The 19,119-nt window shown below is 47.5% G+C and overlaps 2 protein-coding genes across 3 annotated transcripts in view; both read right to left on the bottom strand.

Moving 5' to 3' along the window:
• The window catches only part of KSR1 (kinase suppressor of ras 1), a 106,623-nt gene extending 97,853 nt beyond the window's left edge, over positions 1–8,770 (bottom strand). Inside the window, 1 exon segment of the mRNA XM_081173262.1 lies at positions 8,021–8,770. Coding sequence (XP_081029388.1) covers positions 8,021–8,317 — 297 coding nt within the window. The 5' untranslated portion in view covers positions 8,318–8,770.
• Positions 1–19,119, bottom strand: part of EVI2A (ecotropic viral integration site 2A) — a 242,082-nt gene that overhangs the window by 57,784 nt on the left and 165,179 nt on the right. The window lies entirely within an intron of this gene.

Genomic DNA, 19,119 nt, shown 5'->3' on the forward strand with positions numbered 1-19,119 from the left:
GTCTTGCAGGCCCTGCGGAAAGATGTCACGTCCCTCAGGGCCCTAGTCTCTTGTGACAGAGCGTTCCACCAGATCGGAGCCACAGCCGAAAAAGCCCTGGCTCTGGTTGAGGCCGGCCTAACCCCTCTGTGGCCCAGGACCTCCAAGGTGTTTTTGTTTGAAGACTGTAAGGTCCTCCATGGGACATACCAGGAGAGGCGGTCCCATAGGTACGAGGGTCCTAAGCCGTATAGGGCTTTAAAGGTTAAAACCAGCACCTTAAACCTGATCCTGTACTCCACCGGGAACCAGTGCAGCTGGTATAGCACTGGATGAATGTAATCCCGCAGCGAGGACCCCGTTCTCGGAGCATCCCAGTTCCCAGCCACTGCTCCAAGCAGCTTTCACCACCTACCTAGGCACAGTTCACGACAAAAAATCATCTGCCCCAGCAAAAAGCCGCAAACCTCAGAATTTGCAGGAACAACTTGGAAGAGGAAACCAGGAAGTGTTGGTTATCCCAGATCAACCAACCAGCCCAAACGAAAGGTTCTCGGCCCCAACTTGCAAGAAACCTTCAACGGGAGGGCAGGGGGCAACTGGAAAAGTCTGGTTCGCTGTTTCCGTGTGTGGTGGTCCCACACAAACCCCCATCAATGCACCAGTGAAGTAAGAGGCCATTTGAACCTGTAACAGCTTCTGGGGCCCAGGGCCCTGGCAGACCCCACAGATGCCTGTTTTCACCTCCCCACTGTTCCCCAGTTTTATCCAACGATGGCAGCCACGTCTGGGAAGCCTCCAACCAACCTACAGTTCCTGCTGTGCCCCTCAGTACAGGCGACGACCAACTGACGCACGACTGGGCTGAACCCGGAAGTGACTTCCAAAAGGGCAAAAACAGCCTTGAAAGAGCCCAGAGAGGGCAAAAATGGCCTGGAAAGGCAAGCTGCCTCTTGACATAGCCCTCATGGCTGGTAGCCACTGGTAGCGTTATCCTCCATGAATTCATCTAATCCTCTTTTAAAGCCATCCAAGATGGCGGCTGTCATTGCCTCCTGCAGGAGAGCCAGTTCCATGCACCACATAGGAAGGGACCACGAGGGTCATCTAGTCTAACCCCCTGAAATCCACTCTGATATACCTGAATTATCAGCTGACTGAATCGTCTTTGTTGCCGTTCTCCTGCGAAACCTTTTTGTGGTCCTTTTGAGAAGAGCAGCCATGGGAAATCCAGCTACATTTTTACATATGGAGGACACAATCTGAGTGACAGCATCACAGCAATACTATAGGGGATAAACATCTAAAGTGTGTTTCTCCAGTGACCAGACTCCCTCTTGTTTCTGTCTACATGTAGAAAAGTCCTATATAAGTTAGGAACTAAGGACCTGGGACTTTATCAAAAGGCTCATGAAATCTAAACTGGCTCTAGGTGAGATCTTTACACAATACACACAGCATTTTACCAATAGATGTTGTTGTTGTTTAGTCGTTTAGTCGTGTCCGACTCTTCATGACCCCCTGGACCAGAGCACGCCAGGCACTCCTGTCTTCCACTGCCTCCCGCAGTTTAGTCAAACTCATGCTGGTAGCTTCGAGAACACTGTCCAACCATCTCCTCCTCTGTCGTCCCCTTCTCCTTGTGCCCTCCATCTTTCCCAACATCGGGGTCTTTTCCAGGGAGTCTTCTCTTCTCATGAGGTGGCCAAAGTATTGGAGCCTTAGCTTCAGGATCTGTCCCTCCAGTGAGCACTCAGGGCTGATTTCCTTAAGAATGGATACGTTTGATCTTCTTGCAGTCCATGGGACTCTCAAGAGTCTCCTCCAGCACCATCATTCAAAAGCATCAATTCTTCGGCGATCACCCTTCTTTATGGTCCAGCTCTCACTTCCATACATCACTACTGGGAAAACCATGGCTTTAACTATACGGATCTTTGTTGGCAAGGTGATGTCTCTGCTTTTTAAGATGCTGTCTAGATTTGCCATCGCCTTTCTCCCAAGGAGCAGGCATCTTTTAATTTCGTGACTGCTGTCACCATCTGCAGTGATCATAGAGCCCAAGAAAGTAAAATCTCTCACTGCCTCTCTCTACGTACCAATAGATACGTAGGTCATATTTTAGCTCACCCTGATGCCCTCCAGATATTTGGAACCAGCGTTCGAAATTCGCCAGGAACATTTTGCACCTGGCTATTGTCCATTTGCGACCAAGTGAAGACACCCAGGCACCAGGATGGCACCTGACCGTCTCCACCATCTGGAGGTGCATGCCCAGAATTTGCCCATTTTCACAGACTAACAACACATCTTGTCAAATTCTGTTATATTTTATCTGCACGATGGTAATGAATTTCAGGAACCAAAAAGTCGTATTGAAAAAGACGATTTTCGAGCCATCTGGCCCCAAAATGGCAACCACACATTCCGTTTTGGAGACCATAACCCTGGTTTAAGGAGCCATTTGGTGCCTAGCTTATATATCTGAGTTTCTAACGCTGTTTGGAACTACAGCCCCCCTCAGCCCCAGTCAGATCACAATGGGTTCCCCCATTTCGGCCCTAAGCCATGAAGAGCTTGAAAAGGTCAAAGGGAAGGGGAGGTGGCTCAGTGGGTACAGCATCTGCCTTGCCTGAGAATGGTCCCTGGTTCAATGTCCAATGGCATCTTCCAAGGTGGCCTGGGAGAGACTCTTGGCCTGTAATCTTGGGAGTGCTGCTGCAAGCCAGTGCAGACAATACTGAGCTAAATGAACCAACAGTCTGGCTTGGTATTATAAGGCGGCACCTGAAGTTCTGAAAGCCAGAAACGTACGGCGTAAGATTTCACAGGCTAGGAGTCCGGTTTCATCAGATTCACTCAGTTGTTATCCTCCGTTGCCAGAGACACACAGGGGGAAAGGGATGGAAAAATGGTAGTAAACAGTCGGGTCACAGGGGAGCCACGAAATGCAAGAGGCAGGAGTGTTCAGGCATTTGTGCACAAACGCAGACCCAGCACTGGACCCAACAGCCCCGTGGGTCGCCAAGCACTAAGTCTCTAATCTTACTTATGCATTTGTTTGTTTAAAAGCATTTATATATCACAGAATATTTCCCCAAAAAAACCCCGCTACGTGGCATGTACTCTAAAAGCAAACAATATACCTTAAACTGTAAGCTCAAAGCAGCAGAACAGCAATATTTAAAAAAAACAAAAACAAACCATGCATCTATTTTTGCAAATGAGTTTAGAGGTTTTCTTACAGCATTCACAGTGGAACCTCAAGTTACGTACCGTCCTCCTTACAAATGCTTCGGGTAACGAGCTTCGCTAACCCGGAAGTAGTTACTCCTGGTAGTGAACTTTGCCCCGGGATACGAGCGGAAGTCGCACGGTGGCGGCATGGTGGCAGCGGGAGGCCCCATTAGCGAAAGCGCGCCTCAGGTTAAGAACGGTTTCGGGTTAAGAACGGACCACCGGAACGAATTACAGTGGTACCTCTGGTTACGTACTTAATTCGTTCCAGAGGTCTGTTCTTAACCTGAAGCACCACTTTAGCTAATGGGGCTTCCTGCTGCCGCTGGAGCATGATTTCTGTTCTCATCCTGAAGCAAAGTTCTCAACCTGAGGTAATATTTCTGGGTTAGTGGAGTCTGTAACCTGAAGCGTATGTAACCTGAAGCGTATGTAACCCGAGGTACCACTGTAAGTTCGTAACTGGAGGTACCACTGTATTTGCAAAATAAATATATCAAGGTGAATGAAAATTTTCTGGGATAGCTCAATGGGGAGAGCATGAGACTCTTAATCTCAGGGTCGTGGGTTCAAATCCCATGTTGGGCAAAAGATTCCTGGGTTGCAGGGGCGGCCCCTTCCAACTCTACAATTCTAGGAAAACAGAAATTCAAACATGAAAGAGTCAAACATGTAAAAACAGACTCCAAGCAATGAGTTAGCTACCATCCTCCAATTCTATATTCCCTGGTGGGGAATTAATCTAATTGGCTCCACCACAGCCAGCACAAAGAATAAGCAGTGTTGGGCACTCGCTGAGGCCTGCACTGCCATTGCCAGCTTCTGGAGCCTCTTCTGCCATCTTGCTCCTCCTCTGACTTGCTATGGGCTGCCTGTCTGCCTTTCCTCTTTCAGCAAGGGAGCAAGGGCCCAGAGTGAGGTTATGAAACAGATTTCTCTATTTGCCTCTGGATTGTGCTCAAGGAAAGAAGGCAAGTGTCTGGGCAGCAGTAGCAGCAGCAATAGGGGGGAGAAAGTGGGGAAACTGCAAGGCATCTAATCCAAGCCCGCCCCCCCAAATCTGGGCCTCATATTGATGGAATTCCTGGAATTAACTAGGCCTCATAGCATTGGAATCCAAAGACAGCACACAATCAAAGGGTATCAGTGGAGGGGATGTTGATCCATAATAAACAGGGGTGGAGACCCTTTGGCCCTCCAGATGTTGATAAAACTCCTGTCAACCACAGCCCAGAATGGCCAATGGGGAGGAATGATGGGAGTTGTGGTCCAGCAATATCTGGCGAGGAACATGCTCCCCACAGAAGCAGCTGTTACTATGGGGATAGCCAGCGTGATGCACGCCAGATGTTGGACTACAACTCCCATCATCCCTGACCACTGGCCATGTTTGCTGGGGCTCAGCAGGGTTGGAGTCCAAGAGCATCTGAAGAGTCACAGGTTCCCCATCCCTGTGTTACTAGAAAATATACACACCCTCTTAAGGCTAAATGCCACATTGGGCACTATTAGAAACGCAGCTGTACAGTGGTACCTCGGGTTAAGAACTTAATTCGTTCTGGAGGTCCGTTCTTAACCTGAAACTGTTCTTAACCTGAGGTACCACTTTAGCAAATGGGGCCTCCCGCTGCCGCCGCCACGCAATTTCTATTCTCATCCTGAAGCAAAGTACTTAACCCGAGGTACTATTTCTGGGTTAGCGGAGTCTGTAACCTGAAGCGTCTGTAACCCGAGGTACCACTGTATAAGCAAATTGCTAAATGGCACCTTGAAGCTAGGTTACGGTTGCCACAACAGAATGTCAAGGCACCTTTTTCCCTCTGATGGGATTTATCATTATTATTATTACTATTCAGTCCATTTCTATACCACTTTATATTTTAAATAAATTTTAAATAAATTTAAATATATTTTAAATCTCAAAGCGGTTTGCAACGCCTTAAACATCAAAGAAAACCATCCAGGGGCAAAAACCAAATTCAAACTTCAAGGAAAATTATTTCAGATCAGATCCTTCTCTAAGTGACATTTTGCTTCCCCCGGTCACCAACCTGTCACCCAGAAATCTTCACGTGGTCACTACTGGATCTGCACCAGTCGCAAAACGCGCCTGGCGCCTGGCTAATTTCTATCGCTGATAGCGGGCATGGATTATAAGCCCCGCCCCCCAAGAAATCAAGTTAAGGAATTCGCCAATAGCATTGAAGCCACCTGAGAACGCACCCAGTTGCTCCCAGATATTACCAGACAGAGCAAATCCATCTTGCGTGGAAGAGCCGTAGCTCAGCAGAGCTGGGGAAGTCTGCTGGTCTGAAACACTGGAGAGCCTCTGCTAATCAGTGCAAAACATACTAAGGTAAGATAGGCTCAATGGTCTGAGTTGGCAAGAGGCAGCTGCTAGCCCTCCAACACAGCTGCAGAGCTGCTTCAAGGCACTCTCTCCAATCTGCTCCATTTGGGGCAGGAGAGCAAGGTTTGCCCTCCGCCCTCAGTTCAGCAGTGCCATCCCTGCTTTGAGAAGCCGAGGGGGCCCCACGCAACAGATTGAACAGGAGCCGTCCCCCAAAATGCAGCTGGACAGGCTTGCCACGTTTTGAAGGAAACCAAAATGAAGCAGAGCCGGTTGCCACATTACGAGTCCCCACCCCATACGTCCAGAGGCTAAAATGACTCCAGTGCCCCCAGAGTCTTCTACCTTCTATTTTATCTTTTTTAATCCAAAAAGGAAGCAGTCGTACCGTTGCATTCCATAGCTAGTACAGCAGAAATTAAATACCACCCAAGATTACAGGGCAAAGAGGCTTACATATGCACCATTATATTTAAAAAGCACCCACGCTTCTCAGAGAATCCCGGGAACTGGGGTTTGTTCTGGGTTCTGGGAATTGTAGCTCTGTGGGAATAAGCCGCAGTTCTCAGGATTCTTCACAGGGTGGGTCGCTAGACGCAAAAGCCCCCTTTACAGGGGGAATGCGCTTTAAATGTATGGTATGTAGGTAGAATTGTAGAATTGTAGAGGTGGGAGGGACCCCCCACAATGTAGCCACCATCTCCAGCTGTGTTGCCAAATTCCAGGCCAGAGGGCAGGGTAGGTAAGGGCCATGTGCAGAAGGGGTGGTTTTACTTTACTAAAAGACACACGGCTTGAGAGACAGGTTGCCTGCATTCAATGCACATCCATAGGACATATCATTCTGTCCTTTCTCTGGAACGTCGCTGAATGGGAAAAAATGCATGATGGCAGCTAAAAAGGGAGCAGGTTTTTTCTCTCTCTCCATGTTTCCCTTCACCACCACCCCACAAGATAAATCCTACCGCAGGAACTGAGAGTGCATGCCCTCTCCAGCAAAAAGGGGGCAGACGGGTGGGCTTGGTGGGGGGGAGGAAAAGAAGAGAACAGAAGGACAGGCCAAGGAATCCTAAACAAACACCATTGTATAAAGCAGCCAGACAGCGCCCCTCCCCTCTGAAAAAGCAAGTGTTGCAACAAGGCAGTCATCAACCTCCGCCGCCGCCCCCCCAACTGCACAGTGCAGACATCACTTCCTTTTCTGAGTGTGGGGTTAGCACACACCGACACACACCTTTTCCTGGAAAATAAACCATTGCTTCTTTTTTAAAAAAAAACTTTTAACCATGTTTAAGATGTTGGCAGTGAATTTTTCCAACCTGCAGCTATGGTTTTATTGATTGGAACGGGACAAATTACTGGTGGGTTAAGATTGGGGTTTGTTTGTTGTTTTCACGGGTTTCGTAAAGCACGACTTTTGTGTCAGAGCAAAAAACCCACCAATAATAAAATCCTTAACCGTGCAGTCGCAATACATATCTTCTCTGAAGCAAAGTCCGCAAGGAGTTGGATGGGACTTACTCCCAGGTAAGTGTGCAGAGCATTGCAGTTTTAGTAAATAAAAGCATTCACTGAGGGGAAGGGCACTGTTTCATTGGCAAACAGCGTACTACTGCAAGAAAAGATCTCACGGATGCAGGAGCGATCTGTCCTCAAGGCTGCAAACATATACAGTACAGCTTTTTCCCTGTGAAATGGGTATTTGATGGTGCCCAACAACAGGTTTGTCTTCTCAATTTCAAAATATGCCCCTGGTAGGTAGCCCCAAAAGCTATGGAGATTCCTATTATAGATACACACTTACCTGGGAGTCAGTTCCATTGAATTCAGCGAGGCCAACTCCCAAGCAGACATGCATACAGGCTTGCACTGAGAGGACAGATTATTTTTATTCTGCCAATATAATCACTACCAGGGGGGGGGGGAATGCATGGGGAAATAGAAAGGTGTAGCTCTTCAATTTTTGTTTTTATTTTTAATCGCAAGTGGCCATGCTGGTCCCATTACAAAAAGGAGGAAAATCCAATAAACCGCAATACCTAATCCTAGTAATAATAATAATAAATAATAATAAATGCAGTGCCCAGCAGGAAGAGTGCATGCGGCGTACATATTTATAATAATGAAGCTTATTATTTATTATTAAACGCAATATACCTATCAATAACAAGGATAAATAAGAGGGTTGTCTCCCTAAGGGAGGCGATTGCGCTGCCAGCTCAGGAAAAGGACCCAGAGATTCTTTGTGACAATTGTCCGCGCATATCGGTGGGAGAGAGGAAATCAAGGCGCGCGCGCACAACCCGCACCCAGCCACCCCAAAAAAATTCATTAATTCCCGCGGAAGCTAGCTGCGGGGGGGGGGAGGAAAGCGAGGAGATGGTAGAGGACCCCCTGGGGAGCTGGCACCGAGGCAACCCCCTTTGGTGGAAAGAGGGGGCGCCCTCCGCGTACCTCCAAAGTGCGGATCTCTTGCTGGGTGAGGTCGTTGGAAGCGGCGCATTTGGTGCGGAGCCCCTGCAGGCTGGACAGGGAGATGTCGATGAGGTCCTGGAGCTGCCCGCATTGCTGCAGCGCGCAGCCGGCCCGACCGGGGCGTCCGGAGGCCAAGCCGTCCGGGGGGGCTCGGCCGCTGCGCCCACCTCCTCCTCCTCCTCCGGCCCCCGCTGCCCCTGCCGTCCGGCCCGCGGCGCACTCTTTCTTCTCCACCATCCTCTCGGCTCCTCTCCGCGCGGCAGACGCTCTATCCATTCCTCGGCATCGGGGAGGCGGGGGGGGGGGGGCTGGCGCGGCGACTCTCGGAGGGAGGGCAAGCGAGGGCCGGGGAAGCGGGTCGAGGGCCGGGCCGGAGCTAGATCTTCCGCCGCCGCTGCCCGATCAAGCCCCGACGACGTTGGGCAGAATGAATTGCCTTTCCAATTGCATGCACTAATTATTATTATTTTTTTAATGATAGTAATCAGTGCAAAAGGGTCCCAAAATGCATCTCTCCCCCACAAAAAAAGAAAAGAAAAAAATTGAAAATGAGTTTATTTCCCCCTAGAGAGCGAGGAGAAAAGGGCGGCAGAAGAAGGTGGGTGGCGGCGATACGGGGTCAGTCGCAGCAGCAGCCGCGCTGCAAACTAGCGCTCTCCTCTTCTGAGCTTCGCTTTCCAGCCAGCTTTGAATATCAGCTGGGGTCCAGGTCACGGCTGCCGAGGAGGATGCTGGGAGTTGTAGTCCTGCGGTGTTGTTTTGGTTGCGAACCGGAGGGCGGGGAGGGAGGAGGGCGGGGAGAGCGGGCGCTTCCCCTGCTGATCGCGCTCTTGCAGGCGCGCGCAAAAACAGGACGGCAGCCAAGACAATGCTGCGAGGTTGCTGCTTTTAAAACAATACTAAGAAAGTGAGGAGGAATTAAAGAACCTTTTAATGAGGGTGAAAGAGGAGAGCGCAAAATATGGATGAAGCTCAACATCAAAAAATCGAAGATCGTGGCCACTGGTCCCATCACCTCCTGGCAAATAGAAGGGGAAGAAATGGAGGCAGTGAGAGACTTTCTTGGGCTCCATGATCACTGCAGATGGTGACAGCAGCCACGAAATTAAAAGACTCCTGCTTCTTGGGAGAAAAGCAATTACAAACCTAGACAGCATCTTAAAAAGCAGAGACATCACTTTAGCCAACAAAGGTCCATACAGTGGTACCTCGGGTTAAGTACTTAATTCGTTCCGGAGGTCTGTTCTTAACCTGAAAATGTTCTTAACCTGAAGCACCACTTTAGCTAATGGGGCCTCCTGCTGCCGCCATGCCGCCAGAGCACGATTTCTGTTCTCATCCTGAAGCAAAGTTCTTAACCTGAAACACTATTTCTGGGTTAGCGGAGTCTGTAACCTGAAGCATATGTAACCAATACTTTGACCACCTCATGAGAAGAGAAGACTCCCTGGAAAAGATCCTGATGTTGGGAAAGATGAAGGACACAAGGAGAAGGGGACGACGACAGAGGACGAGATGGTTGGACAGTGTTCTCGAAGCTACCAGCATGAGTTTGACTAAACTGTGGGAGGCCGTGGAAGACAGAAGTGCCTGGCGTGGTCTGGTCCATGGGGTCACAAAGAGTCGGACATGGCTAAACAACAACAACAACAAACCTTTTAGTATTGCTGGGAAAGTTAGTGACTGAAAGAGCTGTGAATCAGGAAGTCCCTGGTTCAGATTTCATGCCTGCTGCGAGCTTCGCTATATAGAAGATGGCTTTATTCCAGCCTCAGTCTTCCTGTCTGCAAAAGGGTTTAGTGGTATCATCATACCTTACAGGGCTGTTGTTAAAATATAGATAAAATGTGTGTGAAGTGCTTTGGACGCCTTGAAAGCGCTGTGCAAAGGCTCAGTGATAGTTTGGGTTAGTATTATTGCGTTGGATGCTGATGTTGAAGGAGTTGGGTGGCAAGCAGATTGCAGGGTTTGGCAGCGTGAGTGCGGAGGGATGCTGGGATGCACCACCTGTGGAACTCCTGCCTAGGTGTTTCATACCCCTCCAAATTTAAGCAAAAGAAAGGGAAGGACTAAGACATACTGCAGCTCTTAAGGGAACTACTGTCTTGATCCAGTCCAATCCCTTGGCACTATGGGGTTTTACTTTTTTTAATTTATTTTTATTATTTTATTTTATTTTTATTATTTTTATTATTACCCTTTAATTATCCTCCTGTTTAGGTTTTTCCTCTGTCTCATTCATTCATTTATATATTACATTTATGCCCCACCTTTTCTTCCTCCAAGGAGCTCAAGGTGCTATACCTGTTGCTGGAATGACTCCAGAGACATTCCTGGCTAATGCCGAAGAGCGCCACGCTTGCGAGGCGGGCCATCATGCCTTTCTAAAAATTACCTTCCCAACACGTTCCATAAATACATCAGGGCAGCGTGTTTACACTCTGTAAAGAGACAACGAGTGGCCTTTTCACACTTGAAGCGGGCACTTGCATAAACTGACTTCTTTGGCCAACATAAACACTTAAGCGCATGAGTCGTGTGGGTTCCTCAGAGCACCCTGAGAGGCCTGGACGCCCCATGGCAGAATAAGGCAGGAGGGCTCTCTTGCCAACGTGGGCTGTGAACCCGCCACTGGAACAAGTGGAACAAAGGAAGTGGGGGGAGCTCAGGGGTACAGAACATGTGCTTTGCTTAAAGTGCATGGCTTCCTGCAAAGAATTCTGGGAACTGCAGTTTTTTTAAAGGGTACCAGGAACTGTAGCTCTCTAGGCATAAACCTGTTATGTACTGAGTTGAATAGGATCCAAATTGCAGCAGTCTGATTGGTCCTAGAACAATAGGATTCAGAATGCAGCAGTCTGATTGGTCCGCAGGAGCCACCCAATCCAACTCCAGGTGGAAGTGGATCCGCAACCTGATTGGCCTACAGGAGAATCCCGGAACTAGCCAATCATGTGGGGCCCATTGTGTAAAGAATGTATATAAAGCAGACATTTCAGGGGAACTTCCATTCCCCCTCACTACTATGAGCTGAATAAAGAGCATGAAATCCACACTCAACTATTGCAAAACCACAGCTTCCAAGATTTATTTCTTTTGCGGAGGGAGACGTGTTTTAAATGTAAGAGCTTCTCCCCTCCCAATAGGCCAAATTTCCTTAGGGGGAAGGGTTGGGGCTAAACACCTAAATAGGCAGAGCTAAAACACACACCTTGCATTCATACCCATCCTCAGGGGTAGCCAATGTTGTGCCTTCCACATGTTGCTGACTGCAACTTCCATCATCCCTAGCAACCGGCCATCCTGGCTGGAGCGGATGGTGATTGTAATCCAACAACATTCAGAGGGGAGTCCTTAGGATCACAGAATTGTACAGTCGGAAGGGGTCCTGAGAACCATCTAGTCCAGCCCCCTCCTTGATCTTGTTCCTCTTCCAGCTGCACTTGTTGTCCGCGTTATCTGCCCTCCTCCTCTGGAACGTTATATGGCTCCCAGCCATATAATTTGATCTGATCCAATGCTCAACCATAGAACACCCAAAGCATTAAAGAGAGCTGCTGAGCATAGGCAGAGTCCTTGACTTGCAAGCGTTTAAGGCTTCTGAGTCAGAGGATGGTGCAACAGCTCAGAGAGGCCGTCAAACCCTTAAACCTCGCTGGTGGGTGTGTTTGCATCGATTTCTGTGTTCCACTGGGAACATTTGGCTTAATAAATAGCATTTGCCACAGAAGAGGCCACAGTCCTCTTTGATAATGTGCCGAAAGAACAGGCTCGTGTGAGGAAGCGATGTGCTGACTAAACATTCTCTCTCTCCCCCCCCCCCCCAATTTAGCATGAATGTCTACGTCCCCACATTCTTCCCCTTGGCTCAAAGGGCCCAGATGGTGTTAGCTGGGAGGGGGTGGGAAAAGAGAAAGAGAGTCAGAGAGAGGCTTTGGGTCCTTGGACGAAGATTAGACAAAAGACAAACGCATGCCTTTTGCAGACAGAACTGAGAGGAGGAGATGGCAAAGTGGGGAGCCTCTTCTCGTCACAGGGAAAGCCATTGTTCCCTCCAGAAGGAAAAAAAAGAGGGAGGGAGGGAGGGAGAGACTTTTAACACATGACTGCAACTTTTGAGTGTTGGCTTGGGGACAGTGGATGGAGAAACATTTCCATTCCTCACTCATAAGACAAGAACTCCTGGATGCCCAGCGAAGCTGAAGATTGGAAAATTCAGGATTGATAGAAGAGAAAGTGCAAGAGTTCACGCTGTGCAATAGTTAAACGATAAAACTCACTCCCACGGGACGCAGTGGTGCCACCAATTTTAAAGGCTTTCAAAGAGGATTGGGGAAATTCATGGAGTCTTCCATAAAGGTCTGAGCAGTGCTATACATTAGGCCAAAAAGACAATGTATTTACCTTTTTTTTAAAAAAAAAAAGTGAGGGGTGGAGAGAGAAACAGTAAAAAGAAAGAAAGAAATTGAAGCACTGTGCAAGTCCCTGGGACTAACATTAGGCAGAATTTAAAGTACATTCTTTCTGTCAAAGAATTCTGGGCACTTCAGTTTGCCCCTCGCAGAGTTTACAATTCCCAGCAACTCTTAGCAAGCTACAGTGCCCAGAATTCTTTGAGGGAGAAACTGTGCTACAAATGTACCTTAAAATTATACGGTGGTACCTCAGGTTACAGACACTTGAGGTTACAGATGCTTCAGATTACAGACTCCGCTAACCCACGTGAAGATTTCTGGGTGCCAGGTTGTTGACCGGGGGAAGCAAAATGTCACTTAGACAAGGATCTGATCTGAAATAATTTTCCTTGAAGTTTGAATTTGGTTTTTTCCCCTGGATTGTTTTCTTTGATGTTTAAGGCATTGCAAACTGCTTTGAGATTTGTTTTTTTAAATATAAAGTGGTATAGAAATGCACTAAATAATAATAATAATAATAATAATAATAATAATAATAATAATAATAATAATAATAATAATAAATCCCATCAGGGGGGGAAACATGCCCAGACAGTCTGTTGTGGTGACTGTAACCTAGCTTCAAATTTAGCAAGAAATTTAGTAAGAACTTTGCTTCAGGATGAGAACGAAATCGCAGCGCGGCGGCGGAGGGAGGCCCCATTAGCTAAAGTGGTACCTCAGGTTAAGAACAGTTTCAGGTTAAGAACGGACCTCCAGAACAAATTAAGTTCTTAACCTGAGATACCACAGTAGTGTGTCTGCAGCCAGGGCAAATCCACACTCAATGCACATTTAAAGCACATTTCTCCCAAATAATCCTGGGAACTGTAGTTTAAGGATGCTGGGAATTGTAGCTCTGTGAGGGAGAAAGCACAGTTAAAACAAATCCACTTCTAAAAACAACAACGGGCTTTTTGCAGTTTGGAAAGTTACAGGGAAATTCATTGAAAAGTGCGGGGTGAGCAGTTGGCCCAACAAGAAGATGTGTAAATACCCTGTAAGTAAATTAGGCTGAATGCTTTCCATACTATAACTGCTCTATAAATAAATCAGAATGTCTACTGAATAAAAACTGGGCATAGTCTCACCACTGTGTAAGCCTTGCACAAGCAAACCAGGATAAACACGGACATAAACAGGTGATATGGAGACGTCCTAAATTGCTCGTTGTCTTGCAGAGCAGCTGCATTCGGGCTGAGTTTGATGTTGCTGCTGAGATCTTGCGAAGTTTCTCCCTCCCAGTAATACATAATGTTCTTTGTGAAAAAGAAGGAAAGAAAGAAAGAAATCTATTTAGGAAATAACATGTGGCTTGAGTGCACTTTACGTGGAGCTCGGCAAAACACCCACGATACCTTTTAGCAGAGAGTTACCTTGTGGTGAAATCATAATATTTAACGTGCAATTACTCAACTTGATCTGTTTTAACACAGGTAACGGAAATGCTCCTTTGAGAAGCTTTAGAGCACTGGGATTTGGAGAGCTGGGACGCTAATTGTTTTCAAAGGAAGAAAGCTTTTTATTATCGATGATTTCCCCTCAAAGGCTGCCTCCCACACATCTACAGAGTACCTTTTTTCAGTCTGTGGTACATAATACCATGAGACGGAGCAGCAGGTCTGGCGCCGTGATGTGATTATATGGAGAAATTAGTTATGCCATTGGTGCATCTCACTTAGTACTGCCTGCACTGACTGGCAGCAGCTCTCCAGGTTTTCAGGCAAGGGCCTTATGTCCTCTGAAATGTGTTCATGGGAGTGGTGTTCTTGGATTGATTCTGTTTTATTACATGTTTTGTGCTCTCATGTTGTATTTTTATGTCATGAACCATCCTCAGATCAAAGGTGGTACTGTGGTACCTTGGTTCTCAAACTTAATCCGTTCCGGAAGTCCGTTCCAAAACCAAAGCGTTCCAAAACCAAGGCTCGCTTTCCCATAGAAAGTAATGCAAAACGGATTAATCCGTTCTAGACTTTTGAAAACAACCCCTAAAACAGCAATTTAACATGTGTTTTTTACTGTCTAACGAGACCATTGATCCATAAAATGAAAGCAATAAACAATGTATTGCAGTCACACAATCAAATCAATCAGTAGCTGAACTGAGTTCCACACAGTCAAAACAAAAACAAAAAGAGCTGCAAAAACAAAAACGCAAAATAAATAGCAAAAACAGACAGACCTCAACGTAACACGTGAAACGGAACCGTAACACTCAAAACAGAGCACATTAAGCTTCCGAAAAAGGGTTCGCAAACCGGAACACTTACTTCCGGGCTTGCAGTGTTTGCAGGTTCCAAGTTGTTTGAGTACCAAGGCATTTGAGAACCAAGGTGCCACTGTATACACATTTCATAAATAAAAATAAAACGGGCCACTGTCTTGACCCAGGAGCCAGGCTCTTCTTAGTCCCTTGTGTATAATCCCAGGCACAGAACAGGCGTTTTGGAGGATGAAGGGACACAGGCAGTTCGTTTCTCCATCTGTTTTTGGAAGCTCCAAAACCACCACAAAGGGCAGGGGAAGAAGCGTGTTCTGCTCGGCGTCTGTTCCCGCAGTCTGGATTTCATGCTTCGTGTGCAATCTGGGCTTCCTTGGTACAGTACGGGGGGCGGGGGGAGAGATGCCTCATTAGAGCAAAATAGCTCATTTGCAGCCAACTAGACAGCCTACGTGGGCAGCAGCGCTTCAAAGCCTTTTGTTCGCTCAGGATGGGGCGTGAGTAACTGGGATGGTCACATGGAGTTCCCCGCCACCATCTCCCCCTTCCTCCTCCTTCCCACCCGTTCTGCAAAAAGTTCTAGACAACGTTTCAAGAAACAGCTGCTATGCAGTCGCAGAGACTTGTGAACTCGTATTTGTTCGGAACATTTATACCCTGCTCTTCAGCCAGGCAAGGCTACCGTAGCACCTCACGCAGAGCCATACAAGCTCAGTCTCTGCCCCTCGGGCTTTCAATAAAGAAGGGCAGGGAACAAAAGGGAAATGGGGCGAGGAAGGAAGAGAAGAGATGGGGGGGAAAGGCAAACTCAGACACCACATGATGGATGTCAAGGCCGGGTTTGCTGCTTTTGAGGCATGCATGTGATCTCCCGGAAGCTGCAGGGAAAAGGGGAGCTGTGCACTTCTGTTTGGAATAATCTGCAGGTTTTTAGCTTTTGTTGTTGTTGTTGTTTAGTCGTTTAGTCGTGTCCGACTCTTCGTGACCCCATGGACCAGAGCACGCCAGGCACTCCTGTCTTCCACTCCCTCCCGCAGTTTCGTTAAACTCATGCTGGTAGCTTCAAGAACACTGTCCAACCATCTCGTCCTCTGCCGTCCCCTTCTCCTTGTGCCCTCCATCTTTCCTAACATCAGGGTCTTTTCCAGGGAGTCTTCTCTTCTCATGAGGTGGCCAAAGTATTGGAGCCTCAGCTTCAGGATCTGTCCTTCCAGTGAGCACTCAGGGCTGATTTCCTTCAGAATGGATAGGTTTGATCTTCTTGCAGTCCATGGGACTCTCCAGAGTCTCCTCCAGCACCATGATTCAAAAGCGTCAATTCTTCGGCAATCAGCTTTCTTTATGGTCCAGCTCTCACTTCCATACATCACTACTGGGAAAACCATAGCTTTAAATATACGGGCCTTTTTCTTTCTTTCTTTCTTTTTAGCTTTGCCTTCCTCTAAACCAGATGTGGCCGGACTCTGGTTCCCATCATCCGCGACCACTGCCCATGCCGACTGGAAGTGATGGGAACATCTGGAGGGCCGCGGGGGTTTGCCACCCTTGTTCTAAAGTCGTGTACTCGGTAGTTTGGAAATAATACTGTTACAGAAGTTGGGTGCTACCACTCTCATGCCGAGCGGTAGCAAGATTGCAAGGAGTTCCAGGTGGCGGGCAGTGAAAATTTTCATAGGGGAACAGTTAGGGTCAGACGTGCCAGCTTCCGAGTGTGATTGGGGGAGCCAAGGCTGCAATGTCCCTCCGTAACCCATCACCTTGGCCATCCTCTGCCCAAGGATTCCTCTGTGGTGGGCCCTCAACACTTTTTGTCATGTTGACATCTCTTTCCCAGGTGAGGTCCTGGCTTTGAAAGGAAGCTTAGCCAGTATTTTTACGCTAGCCTGCAATCTCCCCTTTAAAATATTCCAAATAAGAAAGGAAGGAAGGAAGATGTATTAAACAAGATTGTTGTTGTTTAGTCATGTCCGACTCTTCATGACTCCCTGGACCAGAGCACTCCTGTCTTCCACTGCCTCCCGCAGTTTGGTCAAACTCATGCTGGTAGCTTCAAGAACACTATCCAACCATCTCGTCCTCTGTCGTCTCCTTCTCCTTGTGCCCTCCATCTTTGATTACACACAAAAATGTGTTAATTGGGGTAAATTTGCACTACAATGAGGATTGGTGGATTTTGTTTCTTTCTTTGTTTGTTTAATTACAAACTGGTGTGGAAACATGGAGAACTGAATTTAAGACTGGACAAATGAGAAACTGAAATGGATTTGCCTGTCTCTACAGACTGTCACAAGTTGGCAATGCATTAAATGGTCGTTTAATACCGACTCTTCCCACCCACCCCCCAAAAAAGGAGGTTTTGATGACGAGGCAGGAGAGGATTTAAGCTGAGGGGAGATTACAATTGGCATTTCTTCCCAGCGTCCCCTTTAAGTGTATGCGGTAGCTAAACTTTGCTGAAGTTTAAAGACTAAGTGTTCACCTAGGATTAAGAGGTCAGCTCCCCTGCCGTGCTTAAGCCACTTACAAGGGCCATGAACTTGCAGGTTAAAAAAGGCACGTTGGACAGACTGGAAGGTAGAAAGTGAGGAGATGATGAAAGGAAATAGATGCCTCTGGGGTCAGCCTAAGAGAAGCGTAACCTCCCTGCTTTCAGCTTCAGAATCCTTGCGGAGAGAGGAAAGCACTTGCATCAATGCTGTAAAAGACAGAGCTTTTCCCTCGCATTATTTTCAAGTTTTGTTACCAGTTTCACTTGTGCAGCAAAAGGCTAGATATACTGAAAATCTAGTGGTGATGTACACACTGAAGCACTAGAAAGGAAGAAGACACACAGGTTTCCAGTCAAAGTAGTTGGGCACCCATGCTCCTACTCTCAGTCCCTCCTTGCACCTGCACAAGTTCCAAAGCAGACATTCTGCTGTGTTTTAAATCAATGTATAGAATCATAGAATTGGAAGGAGCCCACAAAGGGTCATTTAGTCCAATCCCCTGCAATGCGGGAATCTTTTGTCCAACACGGGGCTCGAACCCACAACCCTGAGATCAAGAGTCTCACGCTCTACCGACTGAGCTATTGCAGCAACTCCTGCAGCTTCCTGCTAAAACGCTGCAACGTTTCATGCATCAGATGGTGGGCTCTGCTTTGTTAGAGGCTTTTAAACAGAGGTTGGATGGGCACCTGCCAATAATTATTTAGCTGCCATTCTTGCAGCGCCCCAGGGGGTTGGACTAGAGTCCCTTCCCGTCCTGCAGTTCTGTGACTAGATGAAACATTCCACAGTTGGTTTTGTGTGGTTGTTGCACAGGTGCGCATGGTCATCTTTCAAAACGTGCACATATCCAAATTTTGCAGTTCTCAAACCCATTTTTGTGCATGCACCAGGGGAAAGTCTTCCTATAAAAGTGAACAGTAATGAACATAACGCAAACATGCATTGTATTATGGGAAATCGCTTTGCAAAAATGGGTCTGTTAGGCAAGACCGCAGAGTAGAGGTTAGAATGTCAGACAAGGCCCTGGGAGAAGAGAGGTCCAATCCTCACTCTGCCATGAAGCTCTCAACTGGGTGACCTTGGGCCAGTCACACTGCCTGCCAGCCTCACAGGGTTGTTGTGGGGATTAAGCGAGTGGAGGACGACCATGTACGTGCCGTGTTGAGATCCTTGGAGAAAAAGGTGGAGACATATATGCAATAAATAAGTAGACAGATAAATACTAAAAAAAAAAAAATTGCACCAAAATGCTGTTACATTTTCATGAGAGCCAATGTGGTGTAGTGGTTAAGAGCGGTAGACTCGTAATCTGGTGAACCGGGTTCGCTTCCCCGCTCCTCCACATGCAGCTGCTGGGTGACCTTGGGCCGGTCACACTTCTCTGAAGTCTCTCAGCCTCACTCACCTCACAGAGTGTTTGTTGTGGGGGAGGAAGGAGAATGTTCGGGTAGTGATAAAGCGGGATATCAAATCCAAACTCTTCTTCTTCATGAGGACTTTTAAAAAAATAATACTGCAAGCTGATGTGGAAATGTGGAGAGATGACCTTAAGAGTGGAACAATGGGAAAGTGAGAGAAAGCAAAATTGGCGGATTCGCTCATCCCGAGCTGAACTGAACTCCCATCCTCCCTGACTGTTGAGCCAAGCTGGGGGTGGCGAGAGTCTGTTCCCCAACCCTCGTCTGGGGCGGGAACACCCAAAAGCCACCTTTCCAAAAAGACTAGTCAGGTGCTAGAGTTTCGCCTTTAACAAGGTGTCAAGTTTATATTTCCTTTTCAATCCGATGCAGATTTTGTTGTGTCTCCCACTCCTGCTGCTGCTCCCTGATTTCCTTCTGGAATTAATTACAGTGCTTTGGGGTTGGGGGAGAGAGTGCATTGTCCGTCCCCTTCACGGCATGCTAGATT

Source organism: Podarcis bocagei, assembly GCF_964188305.1.
Source record: "Podarcis bocagei genome assembly, chromosome: 15".
Classification (NCBI taxonomy): Eukaryota; Metazoa; Chordata; class Lepidosauria; order Squamata; family Lacertidae; genus Podarcis; species Podarcis bocagei.